This window comes from Anguilla rostrata, chromosome 5 (assembly GCF_018555375.3).
Source record: "Anguilla rostrata isolate EN2019 chromosome 5, ASM1855537v3, whole genome shotgun sequence".
Lineage (NCBI taxonomy): Eukaryota > Metazoa > Chordata > Actinopteri > Anguilliformes > Anguillidae > Anguilla > Anguilla rostrata.
Genome location: NC_057937.1, coordinates 20,617,462 through 20,640,702, shown reverse-complemented (window position 1 = coordinate 20,640,702; position 23,241 = coordinate 20,617,462). Strand labels below are relative to the sequence as shown.

The 23,241-nt window shown below is 43.8% G+C and overlaps 1 protein-coding gene across 2 annotated transcripts in view; it reads right to left on the bottom strand.

The window, feature by feature from the left end:
* The window catches only part of LOC135254967 (multiple C2 and transmembrane domain-containing protein 2-like), a 78,595-nt gene that overhangs the window by 34,421 nt on the left and 20,933 nt on the right, over positions 1-23,241 (bottom strand). For both annotated transcript variants that reach the window (XM_064335606.1, XM_064335607.1), the window contains 10 exons: positions 12,841-12,983; positions 11,253-11,329; positions 10,168-10,279; positions 9,787-9,816; positions 5,061-5,228; positions 3,857-3,987; positions 823-1,009; positions 605-698; positions 387-489; positions 170-272 (listed from right to left, as the gene is read on the bottom strand). In XM_064335606.1, the coding sequence (XP_064191676.1) occupies positions 170-272; positions 387-489; positions 605-698; positions 823-1,009; positions 3,857-3,987; positions 5,061-5,228; positions 9,787-9,816; positions 10,168-10,279; positions 11,253-11,329; positions 12,841-12,983 (1,148 nt within the window). The remainder of the gene's footprint in view (positions 1-169; positions 273-386; positions 490-604; positions 699-822; positions 1,010-3,856; positions 3,988-5,060; positions 5,229-9,786; positions 9,817-10,167; positions 10,280-11,252; positions 11,330-12,840; positions 12,984-23,241) is intronic.

Below are 23,241 nucleotides of genomic sequence, written 5' to 3'. Positions count from 1 at the left end.
ACTGACATAGCTTTCTTGCACAAATTCTGCAGCAAACATAAGTGTGAATGGTCTGTGTGTACACGTATGTGTGAGTCTATATAAATCCATTCAAGTAATTACACATTCAAGTACTATTGAGAATTTATCATTATCAAATGACACAAAGTTAATGCAAGATCACACTCACAGAGAGCAAAGGAATGGCCACCTTCCCTAGGAAATCTGGTGCTTTGTCTCCATCTTCATCAAAAACAGTCACCTCCAGCACATCATGGATGTCTTTAAGTGGGCTAATGAACACAATTATAGATATTACACTACTATCGAAGGCATATTTCATAAGAAAAATATGTGAATTTCATTTATATGAAGTACAATTTTATGTGTGGAAGACTCTCACTGACAAGGTAAAGACTTTGTTCCACTCCGGGTGGCGAGTTTTGTAGATGGTGTGGGTCTGCAGTCTGTCGTTCCCCAACTCCAAGACGCAGAAAGGGTCACTCTTCCCTGTGCGGATTAAAACACACGGCGTGTCGGGGACGTAAAATCTCTCCAAATTAACCAGAGCTGGCTTTCGACGCGATCAGAGCTTTATTTGGACCAGATCATGTTTTGAGAGTACCGTTAAGATCGGCCGCAATGAGGTCGGCGGCCCGGATGACCTTGGCCTGGAGGAATCCCACATCCCGGACATTTTTAAAGGAGTTCTTCCAACACTGAGGGGGGGAACATGAATGAGAGAAGGCCATTTAGTATCATCTGAATTCTAAAATCAGGTACAACCATTCAGAGACGGGCATTTTCAGTTTGGGGCAAGGAGGGGGAGGGGGGGATACTTACGTATCTGTTCAGTGTGTTTTCTCTCTCCTCGGGTTCCTCTAGCGGGGGGGCGCACATGTCGGAGATGGACACCCCGCTGCAGGGTGACACGGTAATAAGGAACACCAGCTTGGCACACCCATGATCCAGCACTGGAGTGAAGAGCTTCTGCTTGTTTGCAGGGACCTGCGAGAGATCCACCTCACACCTGTACACAGGTAACACAGAGAGATCCATCTCACACCTATACACAGGCAACACAGAGAGAGATCCACCTCACACCTGTACACAGGTAACACAGAGAGATCCATCTCACACCTATACACAGGCAACAGAGAAAGAGATCAACCTCACACCTGTACACAGGTAACAGAGAGATCCACCTCACACATGTACACAGGTAACACAGAGAGATCCACCTCACACCTATACACAGGCAACACAGAGAGAAATCCCTCCACCCTCTACACAGGTCGGAGATGGACCCACCTGCGGTGACACAGGTACATAAGAGACACCACCTCACACATGTCACACAGGAGTAAGCTCCTTCAGACTGAGAGATCCACCTCACACCTATACACAGGTAACACAGAGAGATCTACCTCACACCTGTACACAGATAACACACAGAGACATCCACCTCACACATGTACACAGGTAACACAGAGAGATCCACCTCACACCTATACACAGGCAACACAGAGAGAGATCAACCTCACACCTGTACACAGGTAATGCAGAGAGATCCACCTCACACATGTACACAGGTAACACAGAGAGATCCACTTCACACCTGTACACAGGTAACACAGAGATCCACCTCACATCTGTACACAGGTAACACACAGAGAGATCCACCTCACACCTGTACACAGGTAACACAGAGAAACCTACCTCACACCTGTACACAGGTAATACAAGGATTCATCTCAGGGCTGCGTTTCCCAGAGTCTCCTTAGCGCTACGTGCGTCGTAAGGTATACCTTGAGGTCTTCCTTTAGGTCTCAAGCTGTTTCCCAGCGCCTCCTTAGCTAAGGTATACCTTATGAAAGGTATACCTTTAAAAGGGTGGTCTGAGGCACTCGTAAGCTGCCCCTTAGCGCTGCGCTCCGCTAATCCTTTTGCCTTATTATGCCAACATTTTGCTTTTCAAATCGACAGTTGTACTACAGTGCACATCTAGCAGCACATCGGCATGCGGAAATGACATAGTTTAATATTAACTTTACGAAAAGTAATTATCCAATCAACGTTTCTGTGCATAGCACGTCATGAGAATGTTGTTGTTTTACCTGACTATCCCCATCATGATGGTAATTAAGTATAGGGCCTATCCATGATACTAATCCAATTTGTGAAAAGAAAAAAAAAAAGTTTAATTTATACGTAGTGGCGCTAACTTAGGATATGGCTTTTCTGACTGCATACCCTGCAGAAATTAATTCGTTTGTGTGTGAGTCAATGATCACACTGACTTGGAACAAACCGCCGGTTTATTAAGAATATAAAACCTGTGTGTGCAAAGCCAACGTTGAGTGAGTCTACTTGCATGACCGAACTAGAGCACGTTGATTGGCCTGGCCATAAACACACATACAGGTACGGTGGCTCATAATGAACAAACATAGCCAAATGATCTACATCCCCTTCCTTTAGCTCACACCTCCTATATAAAACAAAATAGCACTGGGTAAATATCAACATAACGGAACATTTTTCTTACCATGTTGTTTTACGATTTTCGGTAAACAACCCAATAATGATATTCTTGGTTAAACTTAAGATTATCCAACAGCAAATTAAGGTGGATGAACAAATCACTTTAACAGGTAGACCTATTCATAAGGCACCCGGTATAGAATTCATCATGATCAATTTCCACAGACGCGCTTTTGCCTTTCATCTACGATCATTTTTGCATTGCAGAGAAAAGTTTGCGGGAATCAGTGAATATGCTGCTACAGTTGCCTATATATTGTGTGACAAAAACAACTTAACATTAGACTTTGGTTTCAATAAGAACAAAATAATTCACCCATATGTAGCCTACATCCTTTTCCCTGGGCTTCCACGAAGTCCCAGACTATGGCTTATATGTCCCGATTGATGCTTTTTATTTTATCCTTTGTAGCCTATATGTACGTATTTATTGAAACTATCACAAGGTCTCATCTTAACTGACTCTTAAAGAGATTAGCAGATGATCTCTAGTAGACATAGCTTCCTCTTCTGCAATATTAGATTGATGTAAAATGATTATGACCACACTTGTTATATTAAAACGTCATTCACAAGCCTTTACAAGTGAGACAATCAATTCGCTTCGCATCGATTGATACACTTTTCAGCACCACAGTGAGGCCAGCTCCAACTTACGATGTACCTTTGAGGTGTCCCTTAAGGCAACTGTTAAGGTATAGTCTGGGAAACACTCGTAAAAAAGCGGTTTCCCTTTGAAAGGTATATCTTAGGAGCCTTCGTAAAACGTTCAGGTACATCGAAACTCGGAAACGCAGCCCAGATCTGTACACAGGTAACACAGAGATGCACCGCACACCAGAACACAGGTCATACACAGAGAAATCCACCTCACACCTACACATCGACCTCACTGACCCCAGATATCATTGCATGCCTGTACACAGGTAACACGGAGAAATAGCATCTCACACCTGAGCACAAGTAACACACAGAGATCAACTTCACACTTAAGCAGAGAGGGTCACACACCCAGTCATCAAATCCCAGCAAAGCAGAGGGGGATTGATGGCCCTGAGATATGATAAACACACACACACGCACACACAGGCACAAACACTTACACGTGCACACACACACACGCGTACACACACACATCTACACATGCACACATACACACACACGCGCGCGCACACACACACACACACACACACACACACACACACGCGCGCACACACACACACACGCACGCAGAGCAATCTCAGGCCATGTGATTGGCAGGAGCTCACGTTCCCTTAATCCTCCTCGGATGTGTGTGAGAGCAGTGTAACTCAAGGCGATGGGCGGGACTCACATTCCAAAACAGTGCTCATATTTGCGCCCCTCCTTGGTGCACACCTCAAACTCCAGGATGTCCGGCCCGTTCTGGAAGTGGTTGAAGTCAAACCTCTCTCTCCACTGAGGGTTGGCCTTTTTGCACAGAGCCTGAGGGGGATAAGAGGACAGGCGAGTTAGACTGGGACTGAGTGCTGTTTACTGCTAAACTCCGCCTCGCCTGGGGAGAGCCAGAACCGCCATCATGTAGGGACAGGGATAGGATGGTGTGTGATTAAGCACCCACTATGCAGCCATATTTTCTTAATGTGGCACTGTACCCTTCAATTTTATATTTTTATATTTTTTGGTTTCACTGTGTACGAATTATAGCACTTTTTACACATAGCCTCCCCTATTTCAGGGTACCATAATGTTTGGGACATATTAATGTTACATAAACAAAAGAAGTCCTAGTACTTTGTAGCATATCCTTTGCAATGACTTCTAGATTCATTTTAATTCTCAGCCTCATAATTGCTTCCTTGACTTTCATTAGCACAACTCTGATCCTCATGTTGACAAATGCCAAGACTCCTAGAATCAAGACTAGATACTTAAAGCTCTCTTATACCTGAACTAAGGAAGCAACTGAACACACCTGACAAATCAGAAATGCTTGTGAAGCCATTTATCTCAAATATCAGGATGCCCTGAGGGCATGTAGGGGCTATGTATTAAAAAAGGACTGGAATTTCTACATAATAAAAACTGAGATTTTGCACTTTAACCACATGTAAATCGTTTGATAACAAATATAAAATTCTACAGAGCCAAACCAAGAAAAATTACATCTGTCTCCAAAACATGGAGCTCACTGTATGTAGCATGTTTTATGGTGAAATGTAAGGTATTATCTAAAACTGATTGGGCTTTTGGGTTCAGATGCATGGCGCTTAAATCTGGAAGAATGCAGGATGAAAGTAAATAAACAATAATTGAGCTAACCACCAAAGGGGAACGCACGGCTACCCTAAATAATCAGGCTTGTTACTTCATTGCATTGTAGGGGTCCAGAGTGGAGCAAAGGCTACACTTTGTCAGAGAGAGACTGTGTGCCTGTAAGAGGAGACTGCAGCTGGGTGGATGTGCAGGCTATGCTGCTGGACTGGAACACAAGGTAGAGCCTGGGGCAGAGCTCAGACCGTCCGTGTGGGGGTGGGGGCACAGTCGGGGGCCGGTACCTTGCTCTTGTACTTCTGGTCGCCCAGCCTGCAGCGCACAAACACTTCCCCCGGGCCATCCTCGGGCAGGTCCCGCCCCTCCACCAGGGTCACTCCCACCACCGCGCTCCACAGCTGGCTCTTCCTGTGCGCCTCGAACAGACGCCGGCTCTGCGGCGACGCCCCTGCCTGGGAACGAACCGCGACAGGGGTGTGAGGCGGAGCTTACGGGCGTGAGGCCCCGCCCCACCCAGGGGAGCCCTCCCTCTTTACCCAAACTCCACAGGCTCTGCCAGCTAATGCCTGCTCTCTACACTATAAGGACAGGGAGCCACTACTCCGGTGGCCCACAGCAGAGGGGAAACTAGGTGTGAGGGCGTGGCCCTGGGGGGGAGAGCAGGCCCACAGCAGAGGGACACTAGGTGTGAGGGCGTGGCCCTAAGGGGGGGGGGGGGGAGCAGGCCCACAGCAGCGGGGCACTAGGTGTGCAGGCGTGGCCCTGGGGGGGAGAGCAGGCCCACAGCAGAGGGACATTAGGTGTGAGGGTGTGGCCCTGGCAGAGAGAGCAGGCCCACAGCAGAGGGGAAACTAGGTGTGAGGGCGTGGCCCTGGGAGGGAGAGCAGGCCCACAGCAGAGGGGACACTAGGTGTGAGGGCGTGGCCCTGGGGGGGAGAGCAGGCCCACAGCAGAGGGACACTAGGTGTGAGGGCGTGGCCCTGGGGGGGAGAGCAGGCCCACAGCAGAGGGACACTAGGTGTGAGGGCGTGGCCCTGGGGGGGAGAGCAGGCCCACAGCAGAGGGACACTAGGTGTGCAGGCGTGGCCCTGGGGGGGAGAGCAGGCCCACAGCAGAGGGACATTAGGTGTGAGGGTGTGGCCCTGGCAGAGAGAGCAGGCCCACAGCAAGGGGAAACTAGGTGTGAGGGCGTGGCCCTGGGAGGGAGAGCAGGCCCACAGCAGAGGGGAAACTAGGTGTGAGGGCGTGGCCCCGGGAGGGAGAGCAGCACAAATCAGACTCCAGAAGGCACTACAAGTAAAAGAACCGTTTCTACATGCACGCTGAATCTGTCTGTAAGAGACTTGTCTCGCAGAGAAAGAGAGGGAAGAGACAGGGAGCAAGAGAGGAAGACGAAGAGAAGGAGAGGAAAGAAAAGGAGGCGAGTGAAATCACAAAGCTGGTCTTCTAATTATGGGAACATGGCGGCGGCCCAGGCGATAGGAAGCCATCCGTAATCAAGGGACGGGGCAGTAATACTTTCCCAGCCGCTTTGATTCCGCAGTGCGCTCGGCTCCTCAATGGTGGCTTCAAAAAGCCCACCCCCCACACATACACACACACACACACACACACACACACACACACAACCACAACCACCCCGCCACCCCCACTTCCTGTTAGGTTACACAAATGTGGGAGTCCACTCACTCCAGCAGGGATCAAAGCACATCAGAAGGACTCGCATTAGCAAGAAATAAATTATTCCACCTCTACAAATACCCATCCCTGATAAATGAGGGGGAAAACCAGATAGAGGGAGGGACAGAGATAAAGAGAGCGTGGGCGAGGAGGAGAGGGAAGGAGAGAGAAAGATCTAATCCCCAGCCAAGCCATGTCATATCATGCAAAGTGTTTATCTTGGATGTGCTTCTATCTTGTCGGCTAATAAAACAGTTCCACTTAAAGTGCCGGGGCCCCCGAAAGATGGGCTATTCTTAGCAGTGAAAGGGGGACAGGATTGGTTCCATATGGAGGAACAGCATGGGGCACGCTGGATGAGCCCCACAAACAGGGGCCCCGCCCGCCCCGAAAGCCCTGTCCGCTCAACAGCTGCGATACTATAACCCAGCATCTGGATGATGGCTTGGGAATTATCAGACTGTCATATCTGTACTACGCCGCTTCAAAAAATTTTAAATGAATCAAATAAAAAATACACCTGAAAAACGACATGCTCTTCTCTCCCTTTCCTACATATACACGCACATATACACTCACCGGTCACTTTATTAGGTACACCTGTTCAACTGCACGTTAACGCAAATATCTAATCAGCCAATCACGTGGCAGCAACTCAACGCATTTAGGCATGTAGACATGGTCAAGACGATCTGCTGAAGTTCAAACCAAGCATCAGAATGGGGAAGAAAGGTGATTTAAGTGACTTTGAACGTGGCATGGTTGTTGGTGCCAGACGGGCTGGTTTGAGTATTTCAGAAACTGCTGATCTACTGGGATTTTCACGCACAACCATCTCTAGGGTTTACAGAGAATGGTCCGAAAAAGAGAGAAGATCAAGTGAGCGGTAGTTCCCTGGGCGAAAATGCCTTGTTGATGGCAGAGGTCAGAGGAGAATGGCCAGACTGGTTCGAGCTGATAGAAAGGCAACAGTAACTCAAATAACCACTCGTTGCAACCGAGGTATGCAGAGCATCTGTGAATGCACAACACATCAAACCTTAAAGCAGTTCTGAAGGCAAAATGGGGGGTCCAACCCGGTACTAGCAAGGTGTACCTAATAAAGTGGCTGGTGAGTGTATTTGCATATGCACCCACACACAAACACATGCGCCACACACACACACACACACAGAGCAAAAAAAAAACCCTTAAATTTTACACAGACAGCTGCTAAGCACCATCTCTGGGCTGGAACTGTAGTGAAGGAGGAAGGTATTCACAGAGGGGAAAGGTTAAGAAATGGGAGCAGCTAAAATCAGTGCCTTCGGCTGTCTTTGGGCTGTCTTTTCGTTTCTACAGGCGGAACTCGCCTTTCAGGTAAAACGGCCATACAGAAGTATTCAAACAGTGAAGCATACGATTCTCACGCCCCTGTTCCACCAGGGCTACTGGCTACTCCAGCTGCAAGGCGCTATAACCTTGCTACTGCTGCACACTGAAGAGGGTCTCCATTAGGCCTGACGTGCTTCGTATTTACTTTTAAATTCCTGTGCAGTGTTGGGAACAGTGAAACATCTCCAACAAGACAAAGTACCGATGACTAAAGACATAAGACATATATACATAAATGGTAAGATCTACACTGTGTCTAGACAACCACAACAACAACAATATTTAAGCGCTTTAAAATGGTGCTCGTTGTAAAGAAATGGCCCCTCTTTCAGTGTAGTAAAAAGGGCCCTTAGTTTCACTGAAAAGCCTTATGGAGGCAGGCCCAGAGCTTGAGGTGCCTCTCCTGGCCGTCATACAGAAGAATCACAGCCTGCAGCACGATGGCAAAGCGCTATAGCGCTCATTCCAGGGGTGGGCGGGATCTCGCACTGTGCCTATGCCTTTCTGAACACACCCATCCTTCTGTCTGTTGACTGTGCTGATTTTTTTCCAATCTATCTAATTAAAATCAAATTCAAATTCATCTACCAGCCTGAGGGGAGTGGAGCAGATGCACAATCAGTCAGAGATGCTGCAGAATAACCCCAGCAAAGATAATCAACTGAAAATACATTCACTGCCTCCCATTATATTTACAGCTTACTGCTTTAAACAGAGATTAAGCAGCATCTTACAAGCTCAACCATTTCCTCTTATTTGTACTAAACTAAAATGCAAACAACACCATGTGGCAAGTTTACATCCCAAAAATACATCCTTTAAACAGACAGCCTGGTGTGCCAATAACAGAGGAGAAAAATGTAAACTCATCGGTGCACATTATTTCCTTTTCCTGAGGAAAACTTCACATGGGTTTCTGAAAATTGTCTCCAGCTCTTACGATCTACTGCCCCCTTGTGCTGAAAAAGAAAATTATATATATAATGCCTCAACACTGGCTTTGGTGTGTAACAGTACCCTTTGTAAGTTAAGCACTGTGCTTTAGAGGACAGGAAAGGCACTTCTGAGAGGACTAAGGTAGGTATGAAGGTAGTCAATTACTGGTTACATAGCACTTTTCTCTCACAGTACTACTGTAAAGTTACAGCTGAGTGGTAGCTTTGCTTCTGTCAAACTTCAACATGGTGAGACTGCTAGGCATTAGCAAGCTTGCAGCACCCTGGAATCTTTAAATCGCAACCTTAAGAATATTCAAACAAAGGCCCCATTTACACTCGCAAGCAATCTAATCTGTACATCTGATAAACAGAATATGTTGCCGTCCTATTACACTTGATTTTTAATGTACTGCACAACACTTCCTGTGTGTTTAGTTGTTCTGTCCCAGATTAATTTGAAATGTAATTCAGAAAAATCCAATTCCATGTCATATTTGTTGCATGTAAACTGCAATCGCCAAATGTCATGCATATAGGATTTGTTAATTGAATATATGTTCATGTATAACAGAACAAGTGTAAATGGGGCCAGAAGGTTTACTGGAACTCTTTAAAATGTAATTCTCTGTGATGCCAACAGTGTGACAGTATATCAACATTACAGCAAGAGATCAAGCAGACAATAATTTGCAAGAAAGTTACAGTAACAGCATACTTATCAGAACAAAATGACACTGTTGTAATAGATTGGCGTGGAGACCATGATGTCAACTGTCCGTGCGGATGTCAAATGTCATTCACTTGTGAAGAGTCTCATCAGCGTTGTTCTTAATATGTACAATTATAAAGACTATTCTGTTCAGGTGCTGGTAGTTAACATCGTCTTCCACACTAGAGCTTGTTTGCCACAATGGCCTATGTCCTGTAAGCCACTCTGTATAATGAAAGCTTCTGTACAATAAAGGAATACAACCGTCTGACTAAAATCGCCCATCTGAAGTCCGTATGTATCTCTTACCCTTATGCTCTTCTTCAGTTTGGATGACTTCTGCTCCGGGAGAAAAAGGAAGAACACAAAAGAAAAAGAACGTTGAGTAATGGCAATCCAATGCAACAGATCGCTCTTTCAGTAAGGGTACAGGCTGCATGAGTGAAGTGGGGAGAGTACAGCAATTCTGGAAAAATTTTAAACTTTAAAGAAAACTCTGCATACTGCTGAAACATCAGGCAAAATCCACTTGAAGATAACTTTGGGATGAGAGTGAAAAAATCTGTTATTTTTTAATTAGGACAGAGAGTGAGAGAAAAAAGTGCTAAGATGCACACTGCCAAAAAAGAGAAGAATAATCAAATAATCAAAGGCTTCAGTCCAACACTAATGGAAGCCAATGGTCCTCACAAGATGCCCGCTTTCCCCGTCTCTGAGTGACAGGCAGGTGTCAATCACCACCACGCCCATGTCTTCCTCCAGGCTGTTTGGATCATCCAGCTGGAGCACCATCTCGCAGGTTCTGTAAAGAGAGGCCAGTATAAACTATACACATTCATAAAACTGCAGTAAATCTAATTAGAACATCATAGAACTGTTCAAAAGTGCTTCTCACCAATTTGCAAACTAACAGCCAAATTCATTAGCATTTCTTTTCAATTTTCATAAGTAGCTAACTGTAAAATTTCTTAGGCAAACAGCAGGGAACCACATAAACACAGATTCAGAATTCCTTCATAAAATTAGAAAAATCTAAAATACTGAAAAGCAAGCCATTTCATTTTCACATTGTCGCAGAATAAAATACAATAAAATCTTCAGGGGGAAAAGGCAGCAACATCTCTATCAGATTTTGCAGAGGGGGTGGGGCAATGTCAAAATTATGCAACAGAAATGTTGATCAAATAATGTAGCCTAGAAATGAAGGGAAAAAGAGCCACAATGGTGTATAAAATATGTCATGCTGTAAAAAAAAATTTGGTTCTCCAAGTAACCAATTAAATTACCACCTGTAAGGTAAGTTCTCAACTTTCAAGGTCAAAGGTTCTGTGGACAACAAATTATTAGTTTGAAGTTTAGAAAACATAAAAGTAGTAATGTAATTAGTGAAAAAAAATTTAGTTTGGAGAACAGAGCACAATTTGTCAGTTGTAAATTCAGGAAGTTAATCAGACTTTAAAATGTTGCTACCAGGCCGTACATCACAAGATAATGTTTAGATTATACAGAAACACCTGAATAGTGCAAAAATCCACTTCAGGAGAAACTGGGAAGACACTGCAAAAATATATCATTTATTATATATATACAGTATATTATTTATTAATTAGGAATGAGTATAAAAGTACTGAGTACTCCATCCTCAGTGTTGGTAACACAGGCTTTTGGACAATATATTGTACAATATAAGATAATGTGTACTGCCATAAAACATCAGATTCTGATTGCCTATTATCAGAAGTTCCACTCGTGAATGCAGACGCAGCGTTACTTACTTGTCCAGCTCAAGGTCGCTCAGGTTCATACATGCGGACCCCATAAAGTCATCTTTGGTCAGGTCGCGGTCGTACACCTTCAACGATGCAAAGACAAATGACCAAGTTTAATTGTGACCATTGCACAACTTTTCCAAATCTCTTATTGAATTAACTTAGTAGCTTCTGTTTGCAAAACAGACTTACAGAACGCAAGCAATACTAACAAGTAAACACACACCAACAGCAAAGGTAGCCCAGGGCCTGTTTTCATAAATTTGCCAAAAACTGCTGATGCAGCATGAGTTTGGCCTTTCAGCTCACAGTAGATAATTATTATTATTTCAATCACTTAGCACATACCCTTATCCACTGCTCAGTTTCTGCATCAGTGTTACTCCCAGGAATACAAAAGAACAATATCACCACGAAAAGAATAATCAGTAAGTGTAAACCTAACAAACCACAAATGTATGTTGTAAACAAAAGTAAACACTACTACACAGTGATACCGATAACATTAGTATGCTTAAAGGAAATCCAAAAGTAAAGAGGATAGCGAAAGACCATCAGGGGAGACATGGGGAGAAGTGGGTCTACAGACTGCATTAGAAGAGGGAAATGGTTCCTGTTGTCCTGACTGCAGGTACCCAGGTGTTACAGCATTTGAGAGGTCTTGCTGGCATGTAGGGTCTGGTGAACTTTTAAAGATATAACACAGTGGCCCTTTAGCTAGCACCAAGGTTCTGAATCTGATGCAAAGCGGTATCGGTAGCCAGTGGAGGGAGATGAGAAAGGGAGTGAGATGGCTGAACGTGGGAAGGCAGCAGACTAAGTGAGTGGCAGTGGTTTGGATCGGTTCTTTTACCTCAAGGGTGTTCATTTGAGTAACAGGACATGGACACTCAAATACAAATCCAGCCCTAGTTTCCTGTTTCCCCAGGCAATTAACTGAACAATCAGTGCTACTGATTGGCCAGACTGTCTTCACACCTGACTCTCAGGTAAAGGGAGGGTGGAAGATCAGCAGTTCTCAGCACTCGAGAACTGTGATTTCAGTAACAGGGGTCTAGGAGGTCATCTTGAGTGAGAAAGGGAAAGAGCAGTTGTGAATGACAGAGGGGTCAAGAGTGGATTTCTTGAGCAGAAGACTAAAACAAGCTTGTTTGAAGACAGCAGGTACACATCAAGCAGACAGGGAGGAGTTCACCAGAGAGGAGGTGAATGGAAGGATGTCAGGAGAGATGGAGGAGGGGTGAGGGGATGGGATTCAGGAAGCAGATAGCTGGACAGTGGGACAGCAGGAGTTGAGAGATCAGCATCTGTAAGAGGACAGAATACAAAGAAAGGGTAGGAGCATTGAGTTGGTTTAACAAGGGAGTAGTGGATCTCAGCAACATTCCCATCGAAGGAAAGACAAAGTCAAAGGTAAGGTTGGGATACGAACAAGGAAACCAGATCCTTGATCAGCACTCCAACTCTGAGATGTTTTATGCATACGGGCTCTGATCTAGAGTCAGTTTTGATTTCTTGGTTATAATGGATGAGTTAGGACAGAGACAGAGGAGACCTGATCCTAGATCAGCTACTCTGAGTGCCTAAGTCTTACCTTTACCAGCAGCTTCTGCTCCAGACTGCGCATGGGAAGGGAGAAGGACTCATTCCAGATGGGGTTCAGGTTTTTCGAGATCACTTTGCTTTTGTAAACAGTCTTTCCTTCTAATTTGAATTTGACATATGGGTCACTCGTTCCTATTAAAAGAAAAACATATAAATAAAATGTGTTACTTGCTTTTTTTTATTTGTCAGCTGGCTTACAGAAACAACGTCTCGTTTCACAATATTTTACACTTTCTCCCAAAGCAAAGCCACGATGCCCCCTGCTGGTCATACACTGAACAGTTTGTTCAGCTTTCATTGCTGTGTCAGGCTTACTTGCAAAACCCCTTCCTGCACTGACCGCAGTGCATTTCCTGAAGACGCTACAGAACTTCCAGATAAATGCGAAGCATCAGAGCTCTTGCCTGCCAGATACACACACTTGATGAAGGCCACAGAAAACAAAGGTGGCTGACGTTGGTCCCCCAGTCCAGCAGTGCTATTGATGAATCTCTACTGCAGATCGGCTGTTAACTACAATGATCAGCACTGTGTTGCTTAGGCTGATGGGGGAAGAATACTTTTTCAGAACTACATAAACAGAGGACAAAAGATACACATCCCCCAGGGGCAGGGGGTGGGGTGAGCCCCAGCCCCGCCTACACAGCTTAAATCCCCAGACCGTCTGACAGGAAGACCATGTCTGAGCAGCTCCATGGTGAGAAGAAATCGAGCATGACTGAAAAGAGGATCTTGAGAAATGGAGGGAAAAGAAGCCGTGATTGGGTGAGACGGGCCAAGCAGGAGTAGAATGAGAATGGCCAGGGAACAACGCATTAACGTCAGGAGAGACACACCACCATTGACACAATTAATGTGACTGTGCGAGCATTACCTGGAACTCATGAGTACCTATATTCCTGCAGATTCACTCATGGCAATAATATTAATTTAGTTATGACAGACCACCATGCAAATCGCAGTAATTCCCTGCATTGCACAGAGAAGTAACACTTCAATACAAACTGACTTCCACCAACCACCCCGTATCACTCCCTTCTGCAATCCATTACCTCTGTGTTGTGTGTATCTTGAAAAGATATAAAAATATCATTAGAAAATATCATCAGCACCATTTCAGTTGCGAAATGTATGCAAGCAAACATAAATACACATGTAATCTCAAGTGACCAACTGTTATCATATCTTTGATTTTAAAAAAGTACTTTGAAACTCTGGTTAAACACTGATTCCTGCAAACAAAGAACAAACAAGCTTATTGTTGCAAATATGTACAAATAGACTTCGAAACCATGGTCTGGAAAGGCTAAACAAACAGCCAGTACTATACAAAATGTCTGCTGAAGTCCCTTGGGGGGTCTTGTCTGGCAGGTTATACCACTCCTTTGACAGTAATTAAAATGCAATCTTACACTGAAAAAGGTTTTATCAGTGTACAACAGCCCCCCACAATGGACAGGACATTCCTGACAGGAAACAAACACTCAGTTTCTTCTTTCAGTATTTTTTTATTTTTTAACTGAGATTGAAAAAAATTTAAGATAAACACGTGTGGCCTGAAAACCATCCTCAATGCCAGTGCTCATTTAATTTGATCTAATTCAATACAAACAGATTTGGGACAGTAAAGATCATGATTAGCATAACCAGGTTCTTACATGAGGCTGGGATTTAGGCCTAGAGACACTACAGCCTCCTCAAGGGCCAGTAGTCCTGGATTCTCAATGGCTCCTATGGACAGCCCTGAAGACTGAGAAGCTGTACATTCCACCATTTTCTTTAAAGTACAGAACAAGTCTTACACTGTGTTTCTATGCCTACGCTATTCACTAATCTGCGATCAACAGTGATGAGGTTCACACGTCCCTAGCATAGTGGCTACTGTGAGCGCCACAGCTTCCTGGAACTTAAAGAATGAAATCTGCACTTCCGCACCACAAGACTCCATGCAGCAAGCTGCATGAGCTGGCAAAAGCTATGCAGGCCCGTAGTCTGTCGGCTGTAATATCACTGCACATTAAAAATGGTCTCTCAGGGTCTTCATAAATCAAACGAGCCTGGACCAAGACAAATAGATCCATAGACTGAACCACCAAATAATAACCCTACAGTAATTTTTTCACCACTTCTTGGCATTACAACCGGGGGTGGCATTTACTTCCATATGAAGGCTAGACTTGGGACCTTCGTGTGCCAGTATTTCAGTGGTAGTTATTTCACAGTTTAACCCTGTGAGACCCAGACATCGATGTAATTGAACTGAATTTTGTAGGAGGCCTCTGATAAGAAATATGTTGAAAAATTAGCATTTTTACATTTTGGTGCAACTTTTTGACGTGTAAAAATGCAACATTTGGATTGAGCGGTAGCAGAAATAGTTATTACACTTCCCAGCAAGAATTCTCAGCAAGAATATTGCACTAGTTTTAAAACTCAAACTTGATGGTTCAGTTGTGATAATAATCACACACATTGAACTTATTATTCTTTAACTCCTCAAATAATCTTTTTTATATTTTTCATGTGTCCATTTCTACCTGTTCCCTGTGATACAAAAGGAAGCAGTTCTTGGGATCTGTATCTGAAGAAAAACACGTTTTCAATATATAAAAATGGCAAATTACTCACACATAAAAAGTACTGTCTAAAAGTCATTCATTCAAACTTGCTAAATATAGGCCTGCCATTACTGATATCAAAATTAGGCCAAGTTACAAGAAACAATACCGACTATCTTAGCTGACACAAATTAAACAAATTAAGACAAATGAATGTTGTTTGTAGTCTGTGTGTAGAGAATCTATAGAGCTAGCTAACATTCATTTAGAAATGTGGCATTTCAGGGTAGCTACAGTAGCCTGGTTAAAAGTATGTAGGTAACAAGTAAAAATGGCACAGGGGAGCATTTGAGTGTTGTCATTTGAAGAGAACTGAAATACTTGCCATGAAGAAGTCATCAGTTTCCATATGATTGGTAACGTTACCTACTGGACTGAATCACAATGCAGATTTTGGTGATTAATTTTGGAGACGTTACACACTCGGTCTGTGGACTTGTTAGCAAGGTAGCTAACCTTAAACTCGGTCAAAATAGTGAAAGTGAAACTATCTGAAGTGTGGGCTACAAGCTATCCAGTGAGCCACTAGTGTAGAACTTCTAAATATGTCCATTTTGCGTGTGTCTATTTTTATTGACAGATGTAGCTAAATGTCCAATGGGGAAACTTTGTGCATTTGTGATATTTGTGATGATGTAATCGGCAGGAAGAAAAAGAAGAAAGAAAGAACAAAAACTCAAAATCCCCTAAGCTTGGGGATTTTTCTGTGGACGTGTTAAGTTGTTTGTGAAATATGTCTGTTGACAGAAGGTACAGAAATGAATGTTTTTAAAGGCTGAGTCTGTGGTCATTGTGGTTATTTCTGTTGGGAACCCTGAAAAGTGCCAAACTCTCTAAGCTGTATAGGTATATGGCATGCCACCCCACCAAGCTGTAAGCAGAAGCAGACATCCTATCTGTAGCTACTGAATCTATATCCAGTACTGCAATGCTTGTAATATCCTCATGTTGTCTTCACTGGGCTGTGTCTGACCTGTTGCTGGATTTTCTACACAAATCTACACGTGTGATGCTATTGTTCCAAGCAAAGAATGGTTACACAATCATTCCTTGGAGCACATGGGGAATACAGGGCTATGACTCTAGTGAGGGGGTGGGGATTGGGAGGGGGGCTTTCAGGGCGAAGGGGGGTCTAGTGCCTGGTCACACACTGAACACAATAGTGATAAAATCATAAGATATTCAATGGAACCCTTGTGAAATTGAGGGCTAATATTATCATTATGAAGGGGGGGGGGCTGTTGGTCATCCTCCAACAGCTGAACAGAATAATGACACTAGCATAAAGTAGAGCACAATTCTTGGAAAATGGAAGGGCTAATAACATTCCTGCATTTTGAAGGGGAGTGGCGGTGGTGGTGGTGGGAGAAAAAGGGGTGGGAGGGGTGGTCACCCTCCAACTACCTAACACAAAAATGACACAAGCATAACCATGACTACAACACAAGGAACATTACCAGACATTCACTTAAATAACTTAGTAGTATCATATAAATAGTATCATATAAGTGTGTGTGCAACAGGTAGCCGGGGTCCTTGCTGACATTTTCAATGTGTCCCTGGCACAAGCTAGAGTACCCACCTGCTTCAAGACCACCACAATCATTCCTGTCCCAAAGTCACCTGTCATTACATGTCTGAACGACTACCGGCCCATCGCACTGAAGTGCTTCGAGAGGCTGGCCATGGCACGCATCAAAGCCAGCATCCCAGACAACATAGATCCGCTCCAGTTAGCCTATCGGACTAACCGCTCCACTAAAGATGCAATCTCCACAGCCACCCACCTTGCACTCACCCACCTTGACAACAGAGATGCATATGTGAGGATGCTATTCATTGACTTCAGTTTGGCGTTTAACACCACCATTCCTACAAAGCTGGTTGGCAAACTACAAGCCCTTGGTCTTTTCAACTCCACATGCAACTGGATCCTGGATTTCCTCACTGGCAGACCTCAGTCTGTCAGGATGGGAGACCACACCTCCACTACACTTATCCTGAACACAGGCGCTCCGCAGGGCTGTGTCCTCAGCCCACTGTTACACTCCCTGTTTACTCACGACTGTGTCGCCAGGCATAACACAAATTCATTAAATTTGCAGACGACACTACGGTGGTGGGTTTGATCCATAACGAGACAGCATACAGGGAGGAGGTGGAGCTCCTAGCAGGCTGGTGTACCAAGAACAACCTCTGCCTCAACATCAAAAAAACAAAGGAGTTGATTGTGGTAAATGGTAAATGGACTGCATTTATATAGCGCTTTTATCCAAAGCACTTTACAATTGATGTCTCTCATTCGCCAGAGCAGTTAGGGGTTATAGGGGTTAGGTGTCTTGCTCAAGGACACTTCGACATGCCCAGGGCGGGGTTTGAACCGGCAACCCTCCGACTGCCAGACAATCGGTCTTACTTCCTGAGCTATGTGGATGTGGATATTAGGAGACACAACACAAACCACACGCCTATCTACATTGATGGATCTGCTGTTGAGAGAGTCGAGAGTTTTAAATTCTTGGGAGTCCACATAACCCAAGACTTAATATGGTCCCTCCACATCTCCTAATTATAATAATAAAGGTATACACACATCCAAAATCCAAAATCCATCCATCCATCCTTTACCTGACGAAGACCAAAATGGTCAAAACGTTATCACTGCTCACGGATTTTAGTTAAATAAAAATCACTTGGGAGCATAATAGCAGTGTGCTGGTAGTATTTTCTTATTTTGCCCTCCACATCTCCTCTCATCAAAAAGGCTCACCAATGCCTCCACTTTCTGAGGAGGCTGCACCCTCAGGTCCTCACTAACTTTTACAGATGCACAGTGGAGAGCATACTGACCAGCTGCATCACAGTCTGGCATGGCAGCTCCACTGTGGCTGACCGCAAGGCTCTGCAGCGAGTGATGAAAACCGCCCAGCGTATCACTGGAACTGTACTACCACCCATACAGGACAGCTTTGAAAAGAGATGTCTGAGGAGCACCCGTTGCATCACCAGGGACCCATCACACCCCAGCCACCACCTGTTTGACCCCCTGCCATCTGGTAGGAGATACCGGACCATACAGTCACGGACCAGCAGACTGAAGAACAGTTTCTTTCCAAGAGCTGTAAAGCTAGTGTCCCCCACCCCCACCCACCCCACATACTGATTACTTATTTTTATTAACTTATTTCATTTTGTTTTTGTGTTTTTATGTCTAAAACTGTCTTGAAAGTGTGTTTTTTTAAAACTGTGTCAGTGTCTGCGCTATGCTTTTATGTTGCACCAGAGAGACTGGCGAACAAGACTTTTTGTATACTGGAATGGTATAATGAAAATGAATTGAATTGAATATAAATATAAAATTATAGTAACGCAAGATAAAAATCCGTACCTCTGATCCCATCTTTCATTATGTGTCTTCGGAGATCTCTAAAATTAGCCGCTGCAGCAGCACACAGATGTAATACCACTATTGCCAATAATCATTTCAATAACACATTTTTGCAGGTTTGATGCCTGCAATTATCGTGCTGGGACAAGAATGTGCGATAGGATACGGATCCGTTTCCCTGGGCTCGATCCTGTCAGAATGCAGAAGCTTTTACTTCCTGTTATCTCAGATCTGATGTAAGCGCAGTCATGCGGGCTGTGCCCCATTTGCAATGGTTACAAATTGCAGTTCCACACCACCAAATTTGCATCTACAAGCAAACTGGAAGAAGGATATATGTGTACATGTTTGTATATGACAAATTGTCCTTGTCCTTTTTAACAAAATGCAGGTTTAGAAAATCAAATACTTACACTATATTTCTGTACATTTCATTTCCATAAGAGGAATTGCATCATCACTGTTATTTGGTAAATTAAATGAATTATTACTTGGGTTGCACTGTCAATATTTTAAATCAGTTTATCTTTTTTCATATTTGTACAGTCTTACATTACAGCACTGCAGTAAAGAAATGAGAAAAAAAGTATTGGCCTCTCTTGAAAAACAAAAAAGACTTTACAACAGGAGGGAATTGCTGGCAAACCTCCATGTTTAATTCGATAGAAATCAATTTATTTTGCAATTTGAATGATCTGTATGTTATTCAATCCTATTTTTTCAGGGATCTACAACTTCTTTGTACCAAATCCTTGCTCCTTTTTTTCCCCCCCAAATTTGAAAGCACCATTCACACCACCTACACCTGCACACCAGGAGCTCTGCAGCCGGTGCACTCACCTGTGAGGAGGTGACCACACTACATTTCCAAAAGTATGTGGACACTCCAATTAGTGATTTTGGCTATTTCTGCCACACCCATTGCTAACAGGTGCATAAAATCAAGCATACAACCATGCAATCTCCATAGAAAAACACTGGCAGTAGAATGGGTCGTACTGAAGAGGTCAGTGACTTTCAATGTGGCACTGTAACAGGATGCCACCTTTCCAACAAGTCAGTTCATCAAATCTGTGCCCTGCTAGAGCTGCCCCGGTCAACTGTTAGTGCTATTACTGTGAAGTGAAAACTTCACGGCCCCAGCAACAACAGCTCAGCTACGAAGCAGCAGGGCACACAAGCTCACAGAACAGGACCGCCGAGTGCTGAAGCATGTAGTACGTTAAATAATTTGGCCTCGGTTGCATCCCTCTCTACAGAGTTCCACACTACCTCTGGAAACAACATCAGCACAAGAACTGTTTGTCAAGAGCTTCATGAAATGGTTTCCATGGCCAAGCAGCCATACACAAGCCTAAGATATGAGTGAAGGACACTGCCATTGGACCGCCATTGTACTCTGGAGCAGTGGAAAAGCATTCTCTGGAAGAAACTTCACTATCTGGAAGTCTGACGGCCAACTTTGTTGAAACATTTTTGGGGCAATGTCCATAAAGAAATAGTTTGCTGAGTTGGGTAGGGAAGAACTTGACTGGCCTGCACAGAGACCTGATCTGTACCCCATCAAACATCTGGAATGCTGACTGCGAGACAGGTCTTATGCCCAACATCAGTGCCCACCCTCACTAATGCTCTTCTGGCTGAATGAAATCGAATCCCTGTAGCCATGTTCCAGAATCTACTGGAAAGCCTTCCCAAAACAGTGGAGGTTGTTACAGTAGCAAAGGGAGGTCCAACTCAATATTAATTCCCAATGTTTTGGAATGAGGTGTTCAGTAAGTACATATGGGTGTGATGTTCAGCTGTCACATCCTTTTGGAAATGTAGTGCATGTTGCCGCTTAGACCTGGTCGCAGTTTGACCTGTAGTCAAGTGGCTACATGTCTGCAATTTACAGTCATCATTCAGTCTGGGAGTCTGTGTTATTATGCAACAGAGAGGAAGGTTTGCCATAAGGCTCGGGTGACTCCAAACATGGTGGTTGAAGGTTTGGCTGAGCCCCGGAGGCACAAAATGCAGAGCACAGCATGTCGTGCCTCTGTTTCCACGGCAAATACCATAACCTTGGTGAGGTGCCAGCGACCATTTGTACAGGAAATGAAGTCACGAATATACAACTATACATACTGCGTAGGAATAATTCACTGTAAGGAATTAATTCAGAAAAATAACTGAAAGCTGATATGTGACCTGAAAGAAATCTAACGCTATTTGTCATTTTATACAAAGTATTTACTGAAAATGAAAAGGAATTCATAACCGTGTTCTGTGCCCCAGATGAGAAGATTAACAAATGCCAGGCCTTGATATCTGTGGTAACTGTATCCTGTGAGGAGATCCACATACTGGAGTAAACAGCAGCCAACCAGAGAACCACAAAGGCCAATCAGTCTCTGATGGGTCACAGCTTTAAATTAGGACACATCAAAATCATTTAAATAATTAAAACAAACATCCCTTCAGCGACCTACACTCCACCCTGTAAAATGTAATGTTGCAGTATGAAGGTTTCATGTGCACTGTCTTTGATCACTGTCCTTATTGTTGTAAAATGGAGGCAATGGGGACAGCACCAGTGTCAATATCCTGCACATTTCACACATTCACACAGATTCTCTACACATGAGCTTTTAATGATTATCTCTAAGCCCGAGTAACCTAAAGACTAATACTATTTGGACTACTTAATACAGTAAAAAAAAATAGTCTAAACTTGTGATATCATCCTCTGTTGATGTCACAATAATGGGTGACAACATCTGGCCAAGACAGCTAACCCAGGAACAGTTGTCAAAGCTTCACTGTAGTACAATTACGATGTACAATTTTCTCACTTAGCAGACACTTTTAGCCAAAGCGACTTGCAAGTGTGCAAGTACAGTGCAGTTATAGTTTATGCCATGATCACTGTCTGAAGACAGGTAGGAGCTGTGCCATTTCCAGGGTAGTACAATGCTGTGGGATTTGTGAATCGATTGTGGGCAGCCGAAGGAAGCCAGTAAAGCTTGTTCAAAAGTGGCATGACGTGTGAGAACAGGCTGTAGAACACGTGAGTAGCAGCAGCAGCATTCTGGACCCGTCACAGCGTGGACTGATGGCACGGGGAGGCTAGCTGGCCAGCAAGGCATCACAGTGGGTCAGATGAGAGGTTACAAGGGCTTGCACTGAATGCAGGTTGGGCTGTAGGCTGCTGCACTGTTCTTCTGTCTCCACGGCAAAAATGCCACCGGATGTTATGCAGCATTGAGTGGTTCTGATATTGTTCACTGAAACTGGGGCACCCCAAGCCTCACTAACCCCAGTTCTACATCAAATAACTCCCCAGCCCCCATCCTCCACCCCAAAAACAAAACAGGATGGCCAAAAAAACTTTCACTTGTCACATCCTCTCGGTGCAAAAACTACAAATGACACTTTAAATTGACATTAAATTTGCTTTTTAAAAAATGTAAGTTTTAGCGTGTTTTTGATCGACAGTTTTTATGTGCACTGAAGGATATTTTAAATACTCACAGAAGTTCCTGATAGTTCTCCAATGACAGTAACATTACGTTTCGAGAGGCTTCAAATAATAACCGGTTCATTTTGGACTTCTAAGCATAGAATTCTAAGCGTAAATATCTTATATTGTCAATACACACTCTCTTTCCTTGAGAGCAGCGGTTGCATATCCAAGCGTTTGTAAAGCCAGCAGGTCATAAGGAACTTCGGCAAATATTGAAAATATTCTTCATCAAGAACAAACTGTCTCAGCTGATTGAAAGCACATGAAAACTGAGATAATAATATTTAAAAACCCAGAAAGTCAAATATCGCTTTAAGCAAATCTATAGGATGGTGTCATTGGACAATTAGTTTTGTTTGCACTCAAAGCCTCTACAGTTCAATTAGTACTGAAAACAAGGAATACCCTGGGGACAATGCATCTTGTGTATACAAGGATGTATTGTTACGGGAGAAAGTCTACGTAAGATATTTTTTTATATCTATACGCCAGCTGTATTGAAGGTACTAAAATGTGCATGTGCGACTGTTCATGTTGGTGTGAGAATTTTTAATTGCAGTTTCAAAACAATAAAATGCATATAAGTGTGTCAGAGGTTTTTTGCCAGCAAATGTGTCCAGAAGGATTTCATAAACTACACGTTACACATATTTTCATAAACTACACGTTAATTGGCATCAGCCTATAGCCTGTAGAATAATCTATCTAACATCAAGACAATAAGAACACAGTTTTGTTGATCCTATCAACTTTTCATTTGTGGTGACACATGATGTCATGGAAGTGGGCAGATTCTGACTTATTATGTCTTATAAGTTTCATCTGGAGATACACGTTAGCCATGTGACATGCTCAGGCACGCAGCTTCTCAGTGTGGTT